General features: G+C 38.5%; 1 protein-coding gene across 1 annotated transcript in view; it reads left to right on the top strand.

Annotated features, from left to right (window-relative positions):
- Positions 1 to 23,543, top strand: part of ENPP1 (ectonucleotide pyrophosphatase/phosphodiesterase 1) — a 72,355-nt gene that overhangs the window by 26,505 nt on the left and 22,307 nt on the right. Inside the window, exons 2-11 of the mRNA XM_044248774.1 lie at positions 9,348 to 9,420; positions 10,861 to 10,977; positions 11,783 to 11,908; positions 12,961 to 13,021; positions 15,225 to 15,322; positions 17,242 to 17,321; positions 18,558 to 18,677; positions 19,724 to 19,833; positions 21,456 to 21,521; positions 22,030 to 22,102. Of these exons, the coding sequence (XP_044104709.1) occupies positions 9,348 to 9,420; positions 10,861 to 10,977; positions 11,783 to 11,908; positions 12,961 to 13,021; positions 15,225 to 15,322; positions 17,242 to 17,321; positions 18,558 to 18,677; positions 19,724 to 19,833; positions 21,456 to 21,521; positions 22,030 to 22,102 (924 nt within the window). The remainder of the gene's footprint in view (positions 1 to 9,347; positions 9,421 to 10,860; positions 10,978 to 11,782; positions 11,909 to 12,960; positions 13,022 to 15,224; positions 15,323 to 17,241; positions 17,322 to 18,557; positions 18,678 to 19,723; positions 19,834 to 21,455; positions 21,522 to 22,029; positions 22,103 to 23,543) is intronic.

Raw genomic sequence — 23,543 nt, 5'->3', positions numbered from 1 at the left:
TCAGTTGGTTAAGTGTCCAACTTGATCTCAGCTCCCATCATGATCTCAGGTGCTCCATGCTCAGCTCAGCCTGGAGTCTGCTTGAGATTCTTTCCCTTTGCCCCTTCTCTGTTCATACACATTTGCTCTCTTTCTCTCTCTCTCTCAAATAAGTAAATACTAAAAAAAAAAAAAAAAAGTAGGATTAGATAGGTTGAATGGAGGCAGAATTTGTTGATTGGAGTTTGCTTAGAGTAAAATGGACAGGGAGGAGCTTCTGGTTGGGCTGAAGATACCTAAATGCCAGTATAGGAAAACTTTACTCTGGGTCACTAATATCCACATCCTAGTGCCCTTAGTCCCCTGGCATATGGGTTCATTGTGGAAAATTTGGAAAATAAAAGTACCAAGAGGAAAAAAAAAATCACTTGTGAGCCTATCAGGCAGAGATCAGACTATTTTTAAAAGATACATCATGTATAATAGAAAGTTAGGACAACACTGCCCATTTTATTTTATTACTTGCAATATGTAGTCATTAGTGTTTTTTTCCCCATGCTGTAATATTTCTTCTACATTATCATTGTTAATGACTATATAATATTCAATTACATAAATATATTTTCTTTAGCCATTTTCTGTGGAGATTGTGTATATGTCTATTTTTTCTTGTAAGTGGTGCTACATGTAAACATTTGTAATAAATATTTGTACATAAATTTTTATCTTAGGATAAGCTGCAAGAAGTGTAATTTTTGAGCAAAAGAATATTAATATTTTAAGGTGTTCTTATACTCACAGTGCTTGGATCAGTTAAAGACTGTACTTTGTTAAGTGTGCAGACATGGATCTGTGGTGCTCTAATATACAGATTGTTGTTTACCTGGATCCCTTTTTCATCAACATGGGTTGGAGAGCTGCTGTATAGATATAATTAAAAATACCAGTACCACCATCCCATGAAAAACAACATTTTGCTTTCTTTCTCACTCTAGTGTATCTTTTGGGTAGATTTTTTTAAACCATTCATGGTCTTCAATGCTGTTGAAAATAGATTTCTGCAGAAAAAATAAGGGGGAGGGGAAATGTTAATATACTAGTTTATGGCATTTCTTTTTACCAGCATCTTAAAAAGAATACCCTGTAGTTTGCTTAAACATTGGTTATATTGTCCCTGAATCTTCAATGGGCTCAAGTGCTCTTAGTGAGTTGGCTATTCCTGGTAGGGACCATCATTTATTGAACACCTTTGTGTCACAGTCACCAATCTGGGCACTTTCTGTACTTTATGCCCAAAGCTTGTGCCAATTTTGAGAGGTAGGTATTATCACCCATTTAGAGGTTTTAAAAAATAAAGTTAAATGGCGATATGAAATGCTTCCAAGTCACACCATTTGTGGTTGTCTGGAAGTCACTGGAACACGAGCTCCATGAGAACACTGAAATCATTTTGTTCACTGGTATAGTCCTAGCATTAGATCAATCTTCACATGTAGTAGTCTCTCAAGAAATACTTGTTGAATGCTGACAAAATGAATTAAGAGAGGTGGGATTTGAGCCATAGCCATTTTGAACCTAAAACTCTTTCTGCCAGGCAGAAATCAATTTCTTCAGAGTTTTACTGTGAGGTTTGCCCCAGAGAGATGGACTTGGTCAGTGTTTGATGTCTTCTTCCTCATATTCATTTGTACACTCATATAAATTGCTTTATGTAAAATGTCACTGTCATTTGAGAGAATCCTCAGTTAAGTCAAACATAACTAATAATACTGAGTGTGTAAAAGGCTAAGCAGAAGTTAGAACTATTTTTTTCAAAAAGTTCCGAAATGCACTCTAGCACTTGTTCTGAAGGATACTTTGAACTCTGTAATAGTTAAAAGTTCCTCAAGGATATGACATCTTCTCTGGTATCCCTTCAGATGCCCTGTGGAAGTTTCTGAGGATCTAATACTCACTAGGAAAAAAAAATTTTTGCCTGAAGACTCAGTCTTGTATAAAACTGGGTTCTCACAAAGTTTTCCTCAGAGAGCTTGCAGCTGTGCTTAAAGGTCCGAAGACTGATAAGCAATGTGATAGGTCAGCTAATCACCTTCACCTTGGATGAGCATTTACAGTCCATCTGTCATATGTGAATACGAGATCTATCAGATACCAGTATGCCGTATCCTAAAAAAATGTTTTTCATTTATATTTATTGTTGGCATCATTTATATAGAATAGATATCAAGGCACTTAGATTGACCCTGTCAAGTCAGATGAAGAAAAGGGACAGGTTTATAGTTTTCTCTCAAATTTTGTTTAATGAAGTCACAGTTTGCTCGTTTTCAGCTCAGCAATTATTGGTCGAATGCCTACTGTGTGCTGGGCACCATACTACACACAGAGAGTACAGAAATGAGTTAATTAGCCCTCCCTGGAGCTCACAGTCTAGTCAGAGACAAACCCATCTCATGGAACATGGTGAAGGCTGTAGTGCTTGGGAATGAGGAGGACAGAGAGGACAGAGCATCTCCTGAAAAAGGAGAGGTGGGTGAGTCCAGGCTCTTACGTCACACTTGGACTCATACCAGAGCCTTCCACAACATTGCCAAAGTATTTTTCTAGAATTTATAAATCCAGTCATATCACTTCCATGTTTAAATGCCCCAGCAGTTCCCCACTGACTGCCCCCCAGACTGTGGCCCCCTTTCAGCCACTCCCATGTCCCCCACTGCCCCCACTGCTTTATAGCCTGCTTGCCCAAGTTCAAATCCTGCCCCTGCGACTTGTCAGCTCTCTGCCGCTCAGTTTCCTTAAACTGGGTGAATGTCAATAATCTGCCTCAATGTTATTGTGAAGATGAAATGATTTGATCTAAAACCCTAAGAACAGTGCCTCCTGCATGGTACTGGAGAAGTGATGCTTATTACGCCATTCCTTCTGTCTCCTAGGCTGGTGGTAGTTTCTGGACCCCTCTGGCTTTGCACAAGGTGCCAATTGCACCCAATGTTGCTACCGTGTGATTTAATTCTTAGGCCACTTCTCACCATTTCCTGTCTGTATCATCAATAAACTAGAGTTCTCAGCCTGATTAGATGGTAAACTCTGAGATTAGGAATTTCACCACAAATAATTTTTTGTTTTATTTTTGTGCTTCCCCTCAGAACCTAAATACAGTGCATATTACGGACACTCAAATACCTGTTTATTGACGGAGGGGGAAATCCCTTTCTCTCCAAGTCTCTTCTTGTGAAGTGCTTTCTGGTTTTGATTTTTTGTCTTTTAAATCACCATTCTTTCCTTTTCTTCTCTCCACTGTGCTATTAGCATGTTAACATTTTTTACATATTTCTTCTATAGCTCTTGTCCCATTCCATTGTAATCATTCATTTCCATGTTCCACCCTCCTTCCCCTGCTTCATTTCTATTGCTTTCATTTGTCTCTCTGACCTTTAGTAAAGGGACTGCATACTCATATATGAATGAATGCTCAATAAAGAATAATATCTGTTATATTAATGCCACTGTATTTGAGGGAATCTGAGAAAAATAAAATTGAGTGCTTTCTTTGTATCTATTTCTTTTGGTTAACTAAATGTCCAACAAAGGCCTAATGATTTAAGTACCCCAACTAAACAAGCAGGAAACTCTCAAATAAATATCCTTCTAATGTAGAGGCAAAACATTCCAATAATTTACCTGTGTGTCTGGTAGCTCCATGTGTTCTAAGATAAAATGTTCTGTCTGTAATTTTTAAGAGAATATCAAAATATGAAAACTACCTAAATTGTTATAGAGGTAAAAATGAGTAGTGAATTTTGACATTGCTTTAAAAAAAATTATTTATTTGAGAGAGAGAGAGAGAGAGAGAGAGAGAGAGCACACACACAAATGAAGGGTAGGGGAGGGACAGAGGGAGAAGCCGACTTCCAGTTCAGCAGGGATTCTCATGCTGGGTCTCTGTCCCAGAACCCTGAGATCGTGACCTGAGCCAAAGGAAGATCCTTAACTGCCTGAAGTCACAGTTGGCTGATATTCAGTTCAACAGTTATTTGTCCAGCTGAGCCACCTGGGCTCCCTGACATTGCTTTCTTAAACCACTTTGAGAAGAAATTAAAATTGAATTAGATTTCACCACTCTGAAATTTCCTATTAAAAACTATTCTGACTGGGTATTGTATAACACAGTAGTAGGTGATCTAAGTTTCATCTTTTATGGATGTGATTGTAGATGAGAATTGATTGTCCCTATTATCATATTTTTTGTTTCGTTTCCATGCTTTTCATTATCTTATAAAAGTTAATTTAGGGGCACCTGGGTGGCTCTGTCCATTAAGTATCGCCTTCGGCTCAGTTCATGATCTCAGGGTCCTGTAATCAAGCCCTGTGGTAGGCTCCTGACTCAGCAGGGAGCCTGCTTCTCGCTCTCCTCCCCACTGGTGCGCTCTCTGACTCTCTCAGATAAATAAATAAGTAAATAAAATCCTTTAAAAAAGATAAATCTAAGTAATATCTTTTAGCAATGAAGAGGTAATGAAAAAAAAAATCATGCCCCATCAGCTTAACAGGAGGGTGGAGATTGCATATATCATGTGTGTTTTAAACCCATGCTTACCATTTACTTACTTATTTTGATTTGTATTTTGCAGGGCTTAACTCCCAACCTTGACATCCAAAGTCAGATGCTTAACTGACTGAGCCACCCAGGCGCCCCAATTGAGAATTTTGTGTATTTCATTTTTCTCTTTTTATTCACCTTTTTATTGGTTTTCAGTAAAGTTTTGTAGTTTTCATCATCTAGGCTTTTAAGTTATTGGATTTATTTTTAGATATATTTGGCTGCTAGAAGCAGTATTTTTTTACAAGGCATTTCTGTTGGATGTTAACTGTGTGACACATAGTGACTGCTGAATGTTGATTTTTCCCTCACAGTCTAATTCACAGTCTGACTTGATTACCCACTTAGTTGTTGTTGTTGTTCTTCTTCTTCTCCTCCTCCTCCTTTTTTTTTTTAAGTTGCCTCTTTGCCCATCAGGGGCCTTGAACTCACTGACCCAAGATCAGGAGGTGTGCACTCTGCAGATGGAGCTAGCCAGGCGCTCCTCCCTAATGCTTGGGATTTAAATGCTTGCTTCCACCAGATCGTCCTGTAGCTTTCCTCAAGATGAGACGTCACTGTAACAGAACCGTTCACGCTTTCTGTTTTATGTTTAGTAAGAACTGTACAGTTGTTGGTAATATATCTTCATGACTAAAATTTCTTACAGCAGTGAGGGAATGTGTATTTTAAACAAATACATTTCAGAATATAAATAAAGTTCTCCTACTGTGATTTTTTTATTTGTTGGTATAAATTTAATTCTGATTATTAGCATAAGTAGTAGAACTTTTGGGTCTTCTTACTTCCAACAATCATTTTATGCCAATTTCAGGTTTTTCCTTTTAGTTTCATCTCCATTCCAAGCTGTCCCACTTCTGAGAACCCAGACTCTAAAATTCCTTTTAGACTCATAATTTCCATTCTTCCTCATTCCTTGCTCCCTTCCTCATTCCCACTCCCACACTTGCCTGATCCCCTGTCTTCTCCCAGTTCTCACATTTATATCCCTCTGGTCCCAACCCTGTTCAGCCTCTGCAGCCATAATTTGATTCTTGTCAGCTTTTCTGCTCAGTTTCCCCTGCCTTCCTTTCTCCCCACGCCATGTTACCTTTTTGTCCCATTCCTCCACTCCCAGCTTGGAAATTCCAGGCTACCTGTACCATTTATAATCATGAGTTCAGGTTCAGCTGGGCTCCCAGAGCATGAAGGTCTTTGCAGTCTTCTCTTGTTGACTCAGTCTTCTTTGCACCATGGATTTGCAACCATTCTTCACTTGGGATGTCTTATGCCCCTCGTTACAGGGCCCCGGCTAGACTTCTTCACTCCCAGTATTCTTACTTGTCCAAGAAAATTGAGGATGTCCATCACCAGGGGCTTCTAACTTCCTCTTGCTGTATCTCAGTTTTGTTGTTTTTTTTGTATCTTCCTCTCAGCCTTCTTCTGATGTTGCCTATCTTTGAGGCTGCTCCTGAGATGGTGTAGATTAAACTGACTTTTTAAGCCAGTTTCTTAAAATGAGCTTATTTCTTGATTTTTGTTTGTGTGTGTTTGTTGTGAAGACAGTTTTGAAATAAGCATCCTTGGACAATTCTCTTGTCCCTTGTGACAGTACAGATGACCCTAGATTGACATGATCCTGTGGCATGCTCACTTTCAGTTACCACAGTTTAATTCATGAACACCAGTCCCCCAACAACGTGGTTCAAGTTTCATTTACCAAGATTTATTGACTGTAAGGAGTTGCATTGAGTACAGTTTTCGCTGCTAGCTTTTTCAGTCCATGAATCACCATATAAATAACAGATGCATATGGCGGCCAGTGACCAACATGGCTTCTTCTAAAGTCTGTCAGTGATTGTTACTGTGCATCCGTTGGTCATTCACAGACAGCAAAGGAAGTGGTTGTGTTGCTTCCTTGTCCGTGGGTGGTAAATGTACATGACATTTTATACAGATGGATGGTTGAAAGAGAAAATTAGCTGATGAAAGTGAAAATTCAGAAACGGAAAGAAAAGTGATAATGCCAGAAGTGAAATTCAGTTCACATGTAAATGGGGTTCTGGGAGAAAAAGCCAACCATGGGAATGTTAACACTGCCTCTGTTCCACAGACTATAGCTAGCTATGCAGCCAGAGGAGCTTAGTGATGGTGAGTTTATGGATATAGTGAGGAGCGTGGTCATGATGGAGAGGATGAGGATGTCCTAGAGCAAGGGATACTGGCATAAGAATTCATATTAAAGGGGGGCCCCTGGGTGGCTCAGTGGGTTAAGCCTCTGCCTTTGGCTCAGGTCATGATCCCAGGGTCCTGGGATCTAGCCCCACATTAGGATCTCTGCTTGGCGGGAGCCTGTTTCTCCCTCTCTGCCTACCTTTCTGCCTCTCTGCCTACTTGTGATCTCTCTCTCTCTGTCAAATAAATAAATAAATAAAATCTTTAAAAAAAAAAAAAAAAGAATTCATATTAAAGGAACTCATGGAGATACTTCACATTATTAAAAGTCCAAAGGCTAAAACATGGAAAATTAAGCGTGGAAAGGAATGTGGTGGTTTGCCAAGGCCTGGAAAAGATATTTACTCTGTATTGTAAGCTGTATGATGAGAAGATAAAGCACTGTTCAAACATTCTTCATAAGTTTATTATCATGAAGACTTTAATTCTCCATGTTTTAAATTATAGTATACTAAATACAATGAGTTTTACAATTTTTTCATTTCCCTATATGTTCATCACCAACAGAAAGAGTTTTTAGTGTTTTTGATAGAGACTTAAAAATTACCTTTCATATGTTTGTGCCTGCTTATACCACCATCGAAGGTTTAGGGGAATCTGTTAGTGCTCTGCTAGTACCTCGTTCTGTTTGCCATTGTTTACTTGTTTGTCCAACCTCTTCCTCGGTGACTCCCTATTTCAGTGGGTATACATACACTTAGGTTTTTGATTTCCTAGGGGAAAGGCTTCACCTAGACCCTGTTGTGTTTGAGGCCCACTATATCCTTTTTTTTAAGGATTTTATTTGTCAGAAAGAGAGAGCAAGCACAGATGTGGGAGAGGCAGGCAGAGGGAGAAGCAGCATTCCTGCTGAGCAAGGAGTCTGGTGTGGGACTCTATCTAGGACCCTGGGATCATGACCTGAGCCAAAGGCAGGCACTTAACTGACCAAGCCACCCAGGTGCCTGAGACCCACTATATTCTTGCTCCCTCATTTTCTTCTGAAGTAAGTCAGACCTGCCAATTCAGTTTACTTATTATTTCCTTTCTCTTTAGTTCTTGCAGTCACTTGACATTAGGCACCTCAAGGACAAAGGTCATGTCTGTTTTATTACTGAGTATCCAGTACTTAACCTGGCAACTGCCATATACAGTTAAACTTGGTGTCCCATTTGGGGGAGCGAGTTCATAAAAGCCTGCACCCACTATCCACCTTGTCCCATTTACCCATTCCTCTGGTCTCTGTTATCTCTTTTTAGCTTGGCTTTGGGGAAACACCACTCCACCTGTCACTACATTCATTCCCCTTTGCAGATTCTTTGTTCTCGCCAAAGTAGGCTGCTCGTTGTTCATTTGCTGCCTTCCATTTCTTCCTTCAGAACTGTCCTGATGCTGTCCTTACTCCTACAAGTGTTCTCTATCAAATCATCTATCATATCATACCATCATCTCCCCCTTTCAGAGTCCTGGCTAAAGCTTTTCTCCCTGAAGCCTTCTCTGATCTCATTCTCTCCAACCACTGCAACCTTTCTCCTTCTTTAAACAACTGTGGAATGGGAGCTGCTCCTAGTACCTGCCAAATATGAGCCATTTATGCTGTCTTATTTATGTTTTCCCGCACAGATAGAAGCTCCCTGAGGCATTTCTTCCTCTTTCCTGTGCATAATTCAGTCTTTACACATAGTTGGTACTGAATGCGTGGTTTGTTGGATTTTCCTGCAAAGTGAGATTCCAGAGATCTGTCAAGGAAACTGCATGCTGCTAAAAATATAGAGGGTTTTTCTATGGATGATGATGATGATGATGATGATGATGATGATTGCTCGTTTTCTAATTCTCAAGTAAAAATTCTTTCTGGTGTATCTATCTCTCTTAAAATGCCAACGGCCCCAAGAGTGGAGAATGAGAAAGTGGCAAAATGTTAGAGCTGAAAAGATTTTTAGAGATCCATATAGTCTAGCCCTTTAGTTGTATAGGGGAGTAATCTGATATCTAGAGCATGTTCATGATCTCCCCCAAGTTACACAACCAGTGTGTGGTAACGTTTGGGCCCACAGTGCAGGTGCCCAGTCCTGTCTAGTAGTGCCTGTTCCCACAAGGTGCTGTGCGGCATGGGGCATGTTAGGATATTGTTTAGGTTTGTGTAGTTAAATTATGTAAAAGAGGCATCTATTAGTCTCATATTGCCTTTCGTGGATTAACAAATAAGAAAGAATGAAGAAAAAATGAAGAATTAAGAAAGAATTAAGAAAATGAACCTCTAAATAGATTGTTTTTTTCTCTCCTTCCCTTAATTATTTCCAAATTCTGACTGGATTCATTTGCATTCACTGGGAAGTTTCTGGAAGCATTCATCTTTGATGGCATAGATTCGTTTGCTAACACTTAAGTAAACTTTTTCTTGAAGTATAACATACATAAAGAAAAATGCACAAAGCCTAGGTGTGGAGTTTGAATTTTCACAAAGCACAGACATCCGTGTGACCTGACATCAGGAAACAGCAGCACCAGCAACTTCAGAAACATTTGATGAAATAAAAGGGTTTGAAGCCATATAATTTTTTTTTTCTCTCTGCAGGTATTGTCAGTCTGTGTGTTAACAACAATCCTTGGTTGTATATTTGGGTTGAAACCAAGCTGTGCCAAAGAAGGTAATTACTACAGGAATTCACATGCACACATGCTTGTGTGTATGTGTATTGCTATTTAGACTTGTGTATTTGAGAAAAGCATTCTATCCTAATCTGTGGGTCCATAGTTATGGCGGACCTGATGCTGGTTTGAGCCTTCTTGAAGCTCTTTCATTGAATTCGCCATATAAAATTTTACTTATTTGCAAAACTGTATCCTAAAACAACAAAGACGGGCTTGGACCAAAAAAAGTCAACCAAACAAAGAGAAAACCCCAAAACAACAACAAAAAAATTCAAACAAACAAGCAAATAATGGCCTAAAGATTCTGGTGCTGGGCCCATGGAGCCCTCTCCCTGCCTCTCTCCAGGGACTCCGAGGACACTCTTTCCCCAGGGAGTTAGTCTCTGAAGCAGTCCTGGCGGGGTTACTAGGTAACCATTCAGTGTCACTGGGCAACCCGAAACTTACTGTTACGTGTCCTCACGGCTTTTAAAATCGTGGGACTTGGTGGTCAGGAGCTAGGATTATTGCTTTTTTCTGTTGGATTTGTATTATCTTACAAGTGGATTTTAGTAATCTAATGAAAACCTAGCTTTTTCCAAGTATGTAGTAAACAGTTATAACATAAAATCACTGTTTTTAATAAAAAGTCTTCCTTCCATGTATCCGTTTTAACAGAAACTTGCTAGTACCAACTATAGCCCAGCATCTTGTGGGCTGCTGGGACACAGTATGCACAGTATACACAGTATACTGGTCTTTGTCCTTAGGAAGCTGGGAGTCTAGTGTGAGACCAGGCTATTAACCATATGCCCTAGTTCAGATGGAAGGAAGTGACGGGGGTGGGGGAGGGTGGGGGAAGAACAAGGTTTTATAAAAGCTTAAAAAAAGGAAATCATACCTTGACTGGGGAGTTCATGCATTAGGCTGGGCCTAAAGGCTAAATGGGTGTTTTAGGTGATGGGGAGGGTCACTCCAGCAGAAAGCTTGCATAGGGACATTACATTACTTCTTTTATAAACCAAGACTGGGGGTGGGGTATGTCAGGCATTCTTTCTCTTTCTGAAATATTCAGAGAGTCGTTTTTAAAATCTTAACCTTACATACAAAATTTTAGAGAACGTTATTGCTGTCTAAGCCAATCTTTTCTGAGCATAAAACATTCAGCACAAGTCCTGACTTTTCTTTACCGTGCCATAAGGATTTAAGTCTTATAAGCCCCAGTCGGGTTTGTAATCAGTTTTAAAAGTTCTATTTCTCTATGACAAGAGATAAAATCAAAACTGTGCCTTTTCTTTGTGCCACTTTCTGTGTGTATTTCTGAAAAGATTCTTGGGTGCCTTTATTACACCATCCGTGTTCTGTCAGGTAGGATTTGAATCTATCTTAAGTCTGTCAGTTGATTGCTTTGTGCTTCTGTGATCTGAAAGCTCTAATGCAGTTTTCACTATTTTCAGTTAAAAGTTGCAAAGGTCGTTGCTTTGAGAGGACATTTGGGAATTGCCGCTGTGATGTTGCTTGCGTTGACCTTGGAAACTGCTGTCTGGATTACCAGGAGACATGTATAGAACCAGGTAAATAAAAATATGCAGGGAAAAAGAAGGGGCCATGGACATTAGTAAAAGATCAGACATAAGTTCTGCATCTTTTAGGTATGGGATTTATCTAACTCATTCGAGATTTTTAAAATTTTGGCTTTTGTATTTCCTTAGAGAAAAAAAATTACCAGTTTTGCCTTATTCAACCCTTTATGGCTAGCCAAACCATGCCTCGTTTTAACGTATGCTGAAAGCCAGTATAATCTAATTTGCACTTAAACTAACGTCAAAAGGCTGCTTGAAATATATGAATATTTTCAATGTGTGCTCATTAAAACAAGAATTCCTAGACATCTACTTCTTTTTATTGAAGTGTAGAGTTGACACAGAATGTCACATTAGTTTCAGTGTACTTACGTGTCTGCTTATACTTCAAAATAAAATAATCAGAATATGGAAATGTTCTCAGTTTGATTTGGATTTCTCTACATATGACTTGCATATTTAATATTTAAATGAGAACGGGCTAGGTTCAGATTAAATTTTGAGAACCCTGAAGGTGGTTGGAGGAAAAAGCCTGAATTATATGTTAATAATGTTTGTCCATGTTTTAAAATGATGAAATTCTGTTCTTTTTAGCAACATAATAGCAATTGTTTCTTGCATGTTTTCTGTCTCTTCGTTCAGCTCGACCACTGCAGTGGCAGGCTCTGTGAGGAACTACGAATTATGAAAGTGTTCATGGTGTCTTGTGGATCCTGCTCCGGAAGAGAACAAGTCGGGGTCCATGTCAGATGTGTTGAATTGGGACCGTAACTTGTATTTTGTTGTTTGTTTCTAGAACGTATATGGACTTGCAGCAAATTCAGATGTGGTGAGAAAAGGTTGTCCAGAAGCCTTTGCTCCTGTTCCGATGACTGCAGGGACAAGGGCGACTGCTGTATCAACTATAGCGCCGTGTGCCGAGGTCAGCTCTCCACATACCCACCTTGTTCCACGGCAGCCCGCTCTCCTCCTCAGTGGTGGTGGGGTTTTGCAGAGGGGTCATTTTTTACACTATGAGTCTTACCTAGGGATCAACTATGTTGGCTGAAAAAATATTTAAAAAAACATTTTACCAAGGAAAGATTCAAACACATCTGAGTAAAGAAAGTACACAGTGAATTTTTTACCCATCCGTCGGGGAAAGAATGACTGCTGTCTACGCTCAGCAAATCATGTTCTAGCCATAGTCACTCCCTCTCCTGCTACCGCCCCCTTCATGTTATTTTGACATCAGCTCCATATTTCATGCTGCCTTATGGAAAGATGTCTTTTGCTGTCCTGGCTGACTTCCGTGTCCCAGGTGCCCTCATAGTGAATGAAGACAGTGTCTGCCACGTGTTGAAAGAATAGATGTGAAATTACAGCCCAGGGTCATAGGATATTATGTAAACTGATGATATGCTGATGTTTTGTCCCAGAGTTCTTTGCAATTGATATGAGAGGAACTATGATATCGAGAATTTAGTACTAGAAGATGTTGTTGGGTGGATAAAAGGAGGCTTGTAGGGGCACCTGGGTGGCTGGCTCAGTGGGGTAAGCCTCTGCCTTCGGCTCAGGTCATGATCTCAGGGTCCTGGGATCGAGCCCCACATTGGGCTCTCTGCTCAGCAAGGAGCCTGTGATCTCTCTCTGTCAAATAAATAAATAAAATCTTAAAAAAAAAAGGAGGCTTGTAAATTTTGCCTGAAAATATTAACAACTCAAGAGTGAAAAAGATGCCTCTTGGTTCTCACGAATATAGTAATATGTTTTAGTCTTACAATTACACATTTTTTTCTTTCTGATATAAACTAACTCTTACTATGAAACAGTGTAACTTTCTGTATTTGTTTTATTTTCCTAGAACCATGCCCCATATTATCTATATATCTGTTAACATTTTGGTTTTGGACCCTTTCATAATGTCTCCCAGCATCACAATCATTGGTACTCTTCAGTGTGTTCAACTTGTCTTATTTCTTGAAAATATTTTAGGAGAGAAAAGTTGGGTAGAAGAAACATGTGAGAACATTAATGAGCCAGAGTGTCCAGCAGGGTAAGATGATGTTCTAAAATACTATTTTTCTGAGGTACTATTTTTTTTCTCTTTCCAAATTGAAAAGATAAAAATAATAACCAATCATTGGTTCATTAAATGGTATTTTTAGTCAGGCCTTGTGTTGGGCACTGGTGGTATAGAGTTAATTATGGAATGACCTCCCCTTCCAGAAGCTAACAGAAAAAAGAGAGGCTGTTGACTATTTAGTCTGTAGTGTTCATGAGCAGTGAGTGAAAATCTTTTGTCTTTCTCCTTAGGAAGGAAGACCCTTTACTTCCATTTGTAGCTTTGAGAGTTAAATCTGTAGCAAATTACTTTTCTTAGTTTTCTAAGAAAACTTTTAGTTCTTTTCTTAGTTTTCTTTTAATTTTTTGTATTTTGGTTCACTTATAAATTAGAGGGATAAGCAATGTATCTGTGAGAGAATGTTGCATAATTTTTATAATTCATTTTGGTTCTTTTTGCCTTTAAAGTATTTTGCACAGTACCTTATGTATGCTAGGCCATCAGAAAAATTTGTGTGCAATTCATGGGAGGGGGGATTTTATGAAGATGTTACAAACATTTATCTCTGCTCTACTTGAGATCTCTTACCTCGTATAATTTGAATTATTCATCTTCAGAAATACATTTTTACCTTTTTAAAGTCATCATTTTTTTCCAAACTATTACAATTTTTAAAGCTGTGCTTTAGCTTATTTTTTTGGTGTATATAATTTATTTTTGCTTTATAGGATGTGTATTCTTTTCTTTTGGATGAGAGAGTACTTTTTTGTTTAAAACAATAGTAGTAGCTGCAGCAAAAACTAAACCCAAACCAAAAAATTACAGTAGAAGAGACTTTTTTCAAAGGGACCTCTCTTGTACTTTGTGCTGTCCTTTAAGTCCAAGATTTATTGGAAAATTTAAATTCAGTGAATTTTGAATCTTTTCCTTCTACATACTGATCATGATTTTTCAGTTGTAATATTGATCCTTTTAGTGGAAATGTAACTATCCCTTTCTTTACAATGAGATCGTAATTAGGAACCTGTGTTATGATACTAGAAGTATTTACCTGGTGGCACAGTGAGCAGTTTGTGTTTTATGTTGAGTGAATACAAATGATTTTATACAGTGATGGGCCATTGAGACCCTATGCATCTGATTCTGGAATCTTCTAACTGAGCTATGGTGCAAACATGAGTTAGTGGAAATTACATACCAATTTTTTTTTCTTTTTCCTTTTGCGTTTGTGTGTGAGGGTAAGCTGAGGAGGAGGTAGAATTGAAAAAAGGCAAGGCAAAGTTAGGCATTTACTGTCAAATTTTAAATTACTCAGTAAACTTTAAGTGGGAAGTTCTTTTATGTTTAGCCTGTGATCTATAACTCTCCTGTCGTCCACCAGGTATTATTATAAGTTTGGAAGTTCTGAACCATGCTTGTTCTGGTTTGGCCGTGTAACAGCTGCTCATAGCTCTCCTTGACTGAGCACATCACTGTAAATGTTTCTCCTCCTTTGGATTTCCACACCATGTGCATTGTGTGTGTGTGTGTGTGTGTGTGTGTGTGCATGTGTGCACGCGCACATACCCTCATTGTTTATTCCTAGCTTTGGGTCATTTCCTTGTTGTTTATTTATTAAAAAGTAATGAATACATTTCAAACATCTCTACTAAATAGTACTGTCTTTTCAATATAGTAAATTCAAAAACTAAATTTTATATATAGTTTATGTGATATGAGCTACCATCTAGCAGATTCACATAGAGATGATATCAGAAAGTGGTTGTTCAGGAAAAAACTTACTGGAAACAAAAACGTAATTTAGAGAATGCTATTTATTAGCATTCTGCAAACTGGGAAAATATTATTATATTTTAGTAGCATTTGGTCCAGCTTTTGGAATAGCAGGGACTGTGAATGCTAGTGTCCATATAGTGGTTCAACATGGTCTGAGTGCTTGAGAAATCCTATTTGATGATATATGTTTATATCATACAGATAATGAAATGTAAAAGCATGTATATTGCATATCAATGTGAAATCTCCTTTATAAGGATGCTTGCTGAGCACGTTAGTCTCCTTTAGATCACAGGCTGACCTAAGTGAGAAATCTTCACTGGACCTGTGCCAAGGGAGGAAAAGAACCTTCACTGGATGTGTGTCTTCCATCTGCTTTTTTAAACATTTTTTTTTTTTTCCCTTTCTCATTATCCAGGTTTGAAATGCCTCCGACCCTCTTATTTTCCTTGGATGGCTTCAGGGCAGAATATTTACACACCTGGGGTGGCCTTCTTCCTGTTATTAGCAAACTAAGTGAGTAACTTCAGAGTTCGCTATTGGGAGTGTCACTGTTTCAGTGAGATAGACTAGGGATGCGGGCTTTCTTTGGAAAAATACTGGCAGAATGTGTTTTACCAAACATCACTATGATGAAGTAGTTGAACCTGATGATAAGGAATTAGTCTCCAATATTATAATTACTTTGAAGCTGCCTTTTAAATACTTCTAAGGTAATACAGTTTATACACACACACACACACACACACACTATAGATACCTGTATGTATGTATGTATTTTTTCTTAGAATTTTGCATTCCTTTTGTGGAAAAATCATTTATTTGATATTTATTACATCTTAAAATGGAATTTTCAAAACTGAAAGTATTTCTGATATGATTCTAGTAGTGTAGAATATTTGCTAGTTATCCTAGAGTATCTTGTAGCATCCTTCCAATTTCTTTGCCTCATACAAGGCCTTAATTGAATGACTATTCTGTAAGTTATTGATGCAGTAGTAGAGTGGTCTTAATATTAATGCTCAAGTTTTAAATCACATTAAGCCCCAGTTATATGGGTATCATTTGTATCATCACTGCTTATTGAGAAAGGAAAAAAAATGCATATGGGCATAAAAGCTGTAGAACTTTGCTCATTCTCAGTGATGAGAAGTTAAGTAGTTACAGTGTAACGTGAGGCTGAAGTAGAAGTTAATATAGTGATTTTAGTGTTCTGGAACTCTAAAATACTATTCATTAGCCTTGAGTATATGAGATTAGTTTAAATATGAAAATCACTCTCAGTAATTACACATGTGCATTTATTTTACTTCTTTTATGATGAACCAAAATAATTTTGGGAAACTTTTAAAACATGTCTCTTTTTAATTTCTACCTAGAAGAGAATAATTTTTGTAAATAGTCATTGACATGAAAAAAAATTTTTAGCAAAAAAGCAGTCACGGTCAAGGAAGGCTCTGTTCTTAGCAGTTAGGCCCAAGGGCTTTGAGGCTTGAATCTGGTCCTTTGTGACCCTTAAGGGGTCTTTTTGTTTCCATGGCACCAAAGATGGCATCCCGGGTTCAGAATTAAGGAGTTGTGGGTACTATATGTGAAGTTTTAAAAGGAACCAGCACACAGTCAGCCTAAGCCCTAGCTTTGGATACTTAGGGGACATACCCTGTAATTCTGCACTGTTTGGAAGGCATTGAGATAGATAGACACTTGCTAATTTGAGGAACATTTTCAGCAGTGATTTATTGAAATGCTAGAATCATTAGTTTTTGTGGTTTTTTTTCTCAGTAGTAGAGGCCGGAGAAAAGGAGCATGACACCATGAGTATAACACCAAGGCTAAATCCAGAGCAGGCTGGCTTCTGTGCTTTCTCTAGCATGAAGCCAGAAGATGCCTTTTGTCTTTAGAGTTGTGTTGAGTTTGTCCAGACATAGCTGGTTCTGGATTTTCACACTGGGACACTGTCCCCCTCAGCTGTTGCTTCAGCCTTGTTTTAATTTTGCAGATTTTGGCATCAGTGCAGGGTTTGTTTTTTTTTTTTTTTTTTAACTACCTCTTATAACTTAGGTATATGACCACTAAGTAATATCGGACAGAGCTATAGTAGGTGTCATTATTGTACATGCTCCTTCTGGAACTTTATGTTATTGATAAATATGGGATAATTCTTTCATTGGCTTAATTATTTTGTTCAATATTTTTTTAATTTATTTATTTTCAGAAAAACATTATTCTTTATTTTTTTGAGAAAAATTAACTCTTAACATTGAATTTGATTCTACAGTGTTGCTTTATAATTAACTCTAAATTTTTATATGGTTATAAATCCCTCCGGGGTTATTTTTTTAAAGCTGTTTAGACTTATTTGGCAGGAAAGCTAGATGAAGTAAACAGATTGTCAGTTGCATTTAATAACAATCTTTAATTTGTTTCCCTTATAGAAAACTGTGGAACATACGCCAAAAACCTGAGACCAGTATATCCAACAAAAACTTTTCCCAATCACTACAGCATTGTCACGGTAAGCTCCAAGTTTCAACTTTTGTATGTTCACAGAAGAGAGGTGTAAAAGTTCCATTTTTTGAGCCAATAATTAGACATCAGATCACTTGTTTTCCAATATGTGGTTAAGCGAGGAAACCTAGTCTTTGCCACTAATTATCTGTTAATTTGGGGAAGGTCACTTTACCTTCTGGTCTCAGTTTTTCCATCATGAAAAGAAGTGACTAAAGACTCTTCTTGGTTTCCTTTCAGTTTAAGCTTCTCCAATTTTTGTGTCTTGTTTCTTCTTATAGTTTTGAAGCTTGCTCTATTTGTACAAATTTGTCCTACATTTATGGGTTCTCAACTTGTCTTTCCGATCACCTTGATGTATAAGTTTAAACAATCCAGTTTGTCTGACTCTTCATAGGATTGCAGCCCTGTTTTTGTTTCAAAGTTTCCCAGTTTAATTGGAGTCCAGAAAAATAGTCAGATTCATTAGGCATTATGGTTGAAGCCTGGAAATTAATTCTTTAGCCTGCATTAATACAAGTCTATGCTCAGAGTCAACTAAAAGTTTGTTCTACAGAAATGCTTTACTCAGCAATGCAAAAGGAAAAGAGGACACTTTTTTTAAAAATTGGGGATGCTGTAGGGGTGCCTGGATGGCTCAGTTGGTTAACCATTTGACTCTTGGTTTTGGCCCAGGTTGTGATCTCAGGGTTATGAAATCCGGGTCACATTGGGCGCGGCTCAGTGTGGAGTCTGCCGGCCCCTCTCCTCCGCTCCTCCCCCGCCACTTGCACACTGTCTTTCTCAAATAAATAAATACATAAAAATAAAATCTTTTTAAAAAATTGGGGAGGCTGCCTATTTATATAGCTCCTCATCCATAACATTCCTAACTTAATTTCTCCTGTTACATAATTTAAAATGTTATAAAATCTTGAGTGGTTGGTTGTGTTTTGACAGTCACATTGTTTTGTTCTTCTCTCCTTAAACTACGTTAAGTTTCTTGCAGCTTCAGTTACCTGTTTTCTCTTCGATGCTTTCGTTCTTGAACTTTATTTCATGTTAAAAAACTGACAACTTGAGGGTGGTGGGGTTATGGACATTGGGGAGGGTATGTGCTATGGTGAGTGCTGTGAAGTATGTAAACCTGGCGATTCACAGACCTGTACCCCTTGGGCTAATAATACATTATATGTTAATAAAAAATAAAAAATGAAAAAAAAACCCTCACAAGTTGCATAAATCCTGTTTTTCTATTTTTTAGGGACTTTATCCAGAATCCCATGGCATAATTGACAATAAAATATATGATCCCAAAATTAACGCTTTCTTTGCACTTAAAAGTAAGGAGAAATTTAATCCTGCGTGGTACAAAGGAGAACCAGTGAGTTGTTTGTTTGTTTTAGCTACTAAAATAGTTTGTTTTTTAAATTATTCTCATCTCTTTCAATCAGAGTAAAATAACAGATTCCCTAGAGCTTTTAATAACCTATTTCATTGATCCTGTCTGTGGCCATCCTTTTGTACATGAAGGGGAATGCTGATAATCCTAAATCTTGTATCATTGTGCAGTGGGTGTAGTTTTATTTCATAGTCGGGTTGGGGAAATTCTGAGCTTTTTTTCTTTTCTGCTTAATTCTACCTTCTTGTACCAGTAGTTTGTAGCTGTAGTCTGGGGGCCATATTTTGATCCATACAAAACTATTACTGAAGGAGGTAAACTCTGACTTCATTTGTATATGCTGAGAAGATTCTTTCCGGCCATGATCTATATGTGTTCTTTGTATTTTTAAAAAACTGCCACAAAAATTCTGTGGGGTCTTTTTGGATAGTCTCAATATTCCTCTTAGAAGGAAAAAAAAGCATGATGTTTAATTTGCAAGGTATAAATTCATATTTTAGTGCTGATATTTGAAACTATGTGACTTTGGGCAAATTATTCTTTCAGTGGCTCAGTTTTCCTATATTTATACTGTAGGTGATACCGTTAACTACCTCAGGGGGTTATTGTGAGGATTAACCAAATTAATAATTGGGATGCTTCTGGGGATACTATTTAGAATTGTAATTGGCAGGAGGTGCTTAATATGTGTTAGTCACATAATAAAAATGTCAACAAATTAAACACATGTGTGTTTGGGAATATTTTTTTCTTGCAAGGGGAGCCTGTTAAAATCAAAGGCTAGGGCTCTGAAAGTTGCAGAGGTTTCCACCTGATGGTGTCTATATTTTTTAGGCTAAGTGCTCTCTATTTCATTTCATGTTGCTGCTGTCCAGTGTCCTATTGATTATTCTGTAGTCTCACTGCTGAAGCTCCTTCACTTCAGAAATCCTGTAGCACTTGGGGGGAATGATGTCCCATGAACACATACTTGCCTAACAGATGCACAGTTGTATAGTTTTCTGACTTGCGTTCACTCTCTTCCCCAGATTTGGCTCACCACGAAATATCAAGGACTGAGAAGTGGCACCTTTTTTTGGCCAGGATCAGATGTGAAAATTAATGGAGTTCTCCCAGACATCTATATAATGTATAATGGGTATGTACACACACACTTTTTTCAGAACAGCTCATTTGTTCTAAATCTCAGCTTCTCCTTTTTATCAAGTGCTAAGTTCCAGCATTTCTGTGATGTGTTAGCTGAAACATGAGAACAGTCAGAATAAGAACTCTATCTCAATTACCTTTTATTTTTTTTTTAAAGATTTTATTCATTTATTTGACAGAGAGATCACAAGTAGGCAGAGAGGCAGACAGAGAGAGAGAGGAGGAAGCAGGCTCCCTGCTGAGCAGAGAGCCCGATGCGGGACTTGATCCCAGGACCCTGAGAGCATGACTGAGCCAAAGGCAGTGGCTTAACCCACTGAGCCACCCAGGCGCCCTATCTCAATTACCTTTTAGATGGAGGGTATGTAAGTTTTAGATAGATGGATGGACAGCAAAACTAGGCTGAGTTTTTTGTAGAGGTTTTCTAAGAAGTGCTGGTGCATGTTGGAGTTTGCATTCAGATCCTTGGGCAGGAATAAAATAGGAAGTTGTGGTGACTGTGGCTTTTTAAGAATCATGAGCAAGTGAGCTGTCGAAGAGGTATGCTTTATAGAATGTATCCACACACAGGTCATTCACCTGGTAGCAATTGCTCTTCTCAGATACAGGAATAACATCCTTGAGTAGATACAAGAAGCAAATATTTATTTATTTATTTGTTTGTTTTTCCCCTTAAAAATTTACTTATTTGAGAGAGAAAGAGAATGTGTGAGCCGGGGGAGGTGCAGAGGGAAAGGGAAAGAGAGAATCTCAAGCAGACTTCTCACACAGTGAGGAGCCAAACACGGGACTTGGTCTCATGTCCCTGACATCATGGCTGAGCCAAAATCGAGAGTCATACGCTTAACAGACTGCACCCCCCAGGTGCCCCTACAGCCTCCCCAATTCTTTCTTTCTTTTTTTTTTTTAATTTTATTTATTTATTTGACAGAGATCACAACTAGGCAGAGAGGTGGGGGGGGGAGGGAAGAAGGCTCCCTGCTGAGCAGAGAGCCTGATGCAAGTCTCAATCCCAGGACCCTGAGATCATGACCCCAGCTGAAGGCAGTGGCTTAACCCACTGAGCCACCCAGGCACACCCCGCCCCCAATTCTTTTTTTAAAGATTTTATTTATTTATTTGACAGAGACACAGCAAGAGAGAGGGAACACAAGCAGGGGGAGTGGGAGAGGGAAAAGCAGGCTTCCCACTGAGCAAGGAGCCCAATGCGGGGCTTGATCCCAGGACCCTGGGATCATGACCAGAGCTGAAGGCAGATGCTTAATGACTGAGCCACCCAGGTGCCCCCAGCCTCTCCAATTAAAAAAAAAAAAATGTTCTATTTTCCTTTTGCATTGCTGAGTGAAGCATTTCTATAGAACAGACTTTGTTTTAGTTGAGTCTGAGCATAGCTTATATTAAGATGGGCTAAGGAATTAATTTGTGTAATTATGTGTAAAGCTTAACCTTTGTTCCTTTATTGAGTTTTCAAATAAAACTTCTGCATTGGTTCAAACACAGTTAACGCATGGGATTGTTTGAGTCTTTCAGTGCTATTTTGCATAAGAAAATCACTGGTATTTTAAACTCAACAATTGTCATAAATTGTTTCATTTTGCTTGTTCTTAATTTTAGCTCAATACCTTTTGAAGAAAGGATTTTAACTATTCTTAAGTGGTTGCAGCTTCCTAAAGATGAAAGGTATGTAGAGGCCTAATTTCTATGGGAAATACTCCTTTGTTTTATAGAAATTACACAATATTTTAAAATGAGCAGCAGGAAGACTTTGCACTTGTCTCTGGCATTTTGTATCCAAATAAACTCTTTTTATGGAGCATTTTGAAGAACTCCAAACCTGTAAATAATTTCTCAGCAAGTTTAGAAATGTTATCCCAGTGTTGTAGACTTTTTATTTTTTATTATTTATTTTTTTAAAAGATTTTTTAAATTTATTTGACAGAGAGAGAGAGATCACAAGTAGACAGAGAGACAGGCGGGTGGTGGGGGAAGCAGGCTCCCTGCTGAGCAGAGAGCCCAGTTCGGGGACTCGAGCCCAGGACCCTGAGATCATGACCTGAGCTGAAGGCAGAGGCTTAACCCACTGAGCTACCGAGGCGCCGTGTTGTAGACTCACTATCAATTGTTATTTTTTCCGTTCTGTTTTACAATGTGTTTATAAAATATTACATTTTGATGCTGTTTGATTTAGACCACACTTTTACACTCTGTATTTAGAAGAACCAGATTCTTCAGGTCATTCATATGGACCGGTCAGCAGTGAAGTAAGTATTGTTTTATCAGTGATTGCTTCTAACTAAACCTTGCTTTGAAGCAGGTTTCTAGACCAGTCTCTAAGATTCCATGATTCTGGAATGAGTAGTAAACACAATTTTACTAAACCAGAGGATGACCTTTCATAAAAATAATGGTAGGGAGAATTTGTCTTGTCTGTACTTTCGACAGTGCCAACTCAAACTGAGGGTAAGTTCCATATTCTCAATTCCAAAGCCTTTATCCACTCCGTTTCTCCCTACATCAACCTAAAAAGTAAGGGGTCTTTGGAAATGTTATAAATGGGAAAAACTCTAATTTTCTATTTATAAAAAGAGAATTAGTCAGATGCCACAAGAAGCCTCCAGTGACCTCTCTACCCTAGGAGATATATCTCTAATCTCTGAGCTCATGTTCACAACAGAGCCTGGGCATCAAAAAATGGGAAATTTTGTCAAAACTATAGAGAATTTGAAATTAATGTGGTTTTATTGAGCAGTTGCTAGGAAGCTAGAGATGGGGAAACAGCTCATGGACTAAGGTTGTCTGTGTATTTGACCTGACACTCTTGAAGGAGCTTAGCTCACTCCTGGCTATGTTGTAATCTGTCCAGTGCTTTAAAAGATCAAATACTGCTTTCATTGTTTGTGTGGCCATATGATTTTTGTATCTTGGAGCAGAGGAAGCATTAGAACAGAAAATGACTTGAGCTTCTTTCTTTGTATCTCTAAGCCGACTTTCCTTATGATGTATATTTTATCTGTCACCTGAGATCTGAAAAGAAACAGGAAGTAAGGATCTGTGAGTATTGTTAGTGCCGAGGAAAGGAGAATCAGTGTAGCCAGTCCCTAATCTCAGACTCTTTGTTATCTTTTTCCCCATGTGACTCTAGGAGATGAAAGACTAGGAATAGCTAGAATTTTACCCCCAAGCTGAATCGTTGTGAGCCTCAAGGGCTCTTTAGTTCAGAGTCTAGAGCAGAGCCCATCTTCATGTGTCTGTTGCGAGCTCTGGTTTTGAGAGTGCTACTTGCTCTAAATTCTTGCTTCAGCACCAGCAGGAGGGGAGAACATAAGCTCATTTTTCGCACTTGAGTTTAAAACACTTGCTTAATCCATCTTCTCCTGATTTCCCTTTCCCCGGGTTTACTCCAAATTTGCCCCCTTAGAGCATAGGTTCTTTTGGGGGCCATCTTGTCAGCTAAAAGAGCGTGAAGAGAGGGGGAAGTTGACCCTCAACCTAGGGCTGTATTTACTCTCTAGATCTTTCCATCAAAATCCATCTGTAGCAGCTCCAATGTACTTAGTAATTCCATGTGTCCTTGCTTTGCTTCTGTCCTTCAACTAAGCAAAATGGTCCTTAGACGTGGGGTAAGGAAGACGCATGGCAGACAACGCAACCATATTATCATCAGTGAAGGGGAAAAGCTTCTTGTTGGTGTTATGTCGGTTT

This window comes from Neovison vison, chromosome 1, assembly GCF_020171115.1.
Source record: "Neovison vison isolate M4711 chromosome 1, ASM_NN_V1, whole genome shotgun sequence".
In the NCBI taxonomy this organism is placed as follows: domain Eukaryota; kingdom Metazoa; phylum Chordata; class Mammalia; order Carnivora; family Mustelidae; genus Neogale; species Neogale vison.
This window is presented reverse-complemented; position numbering and strand designations above follow the sequence as displayed.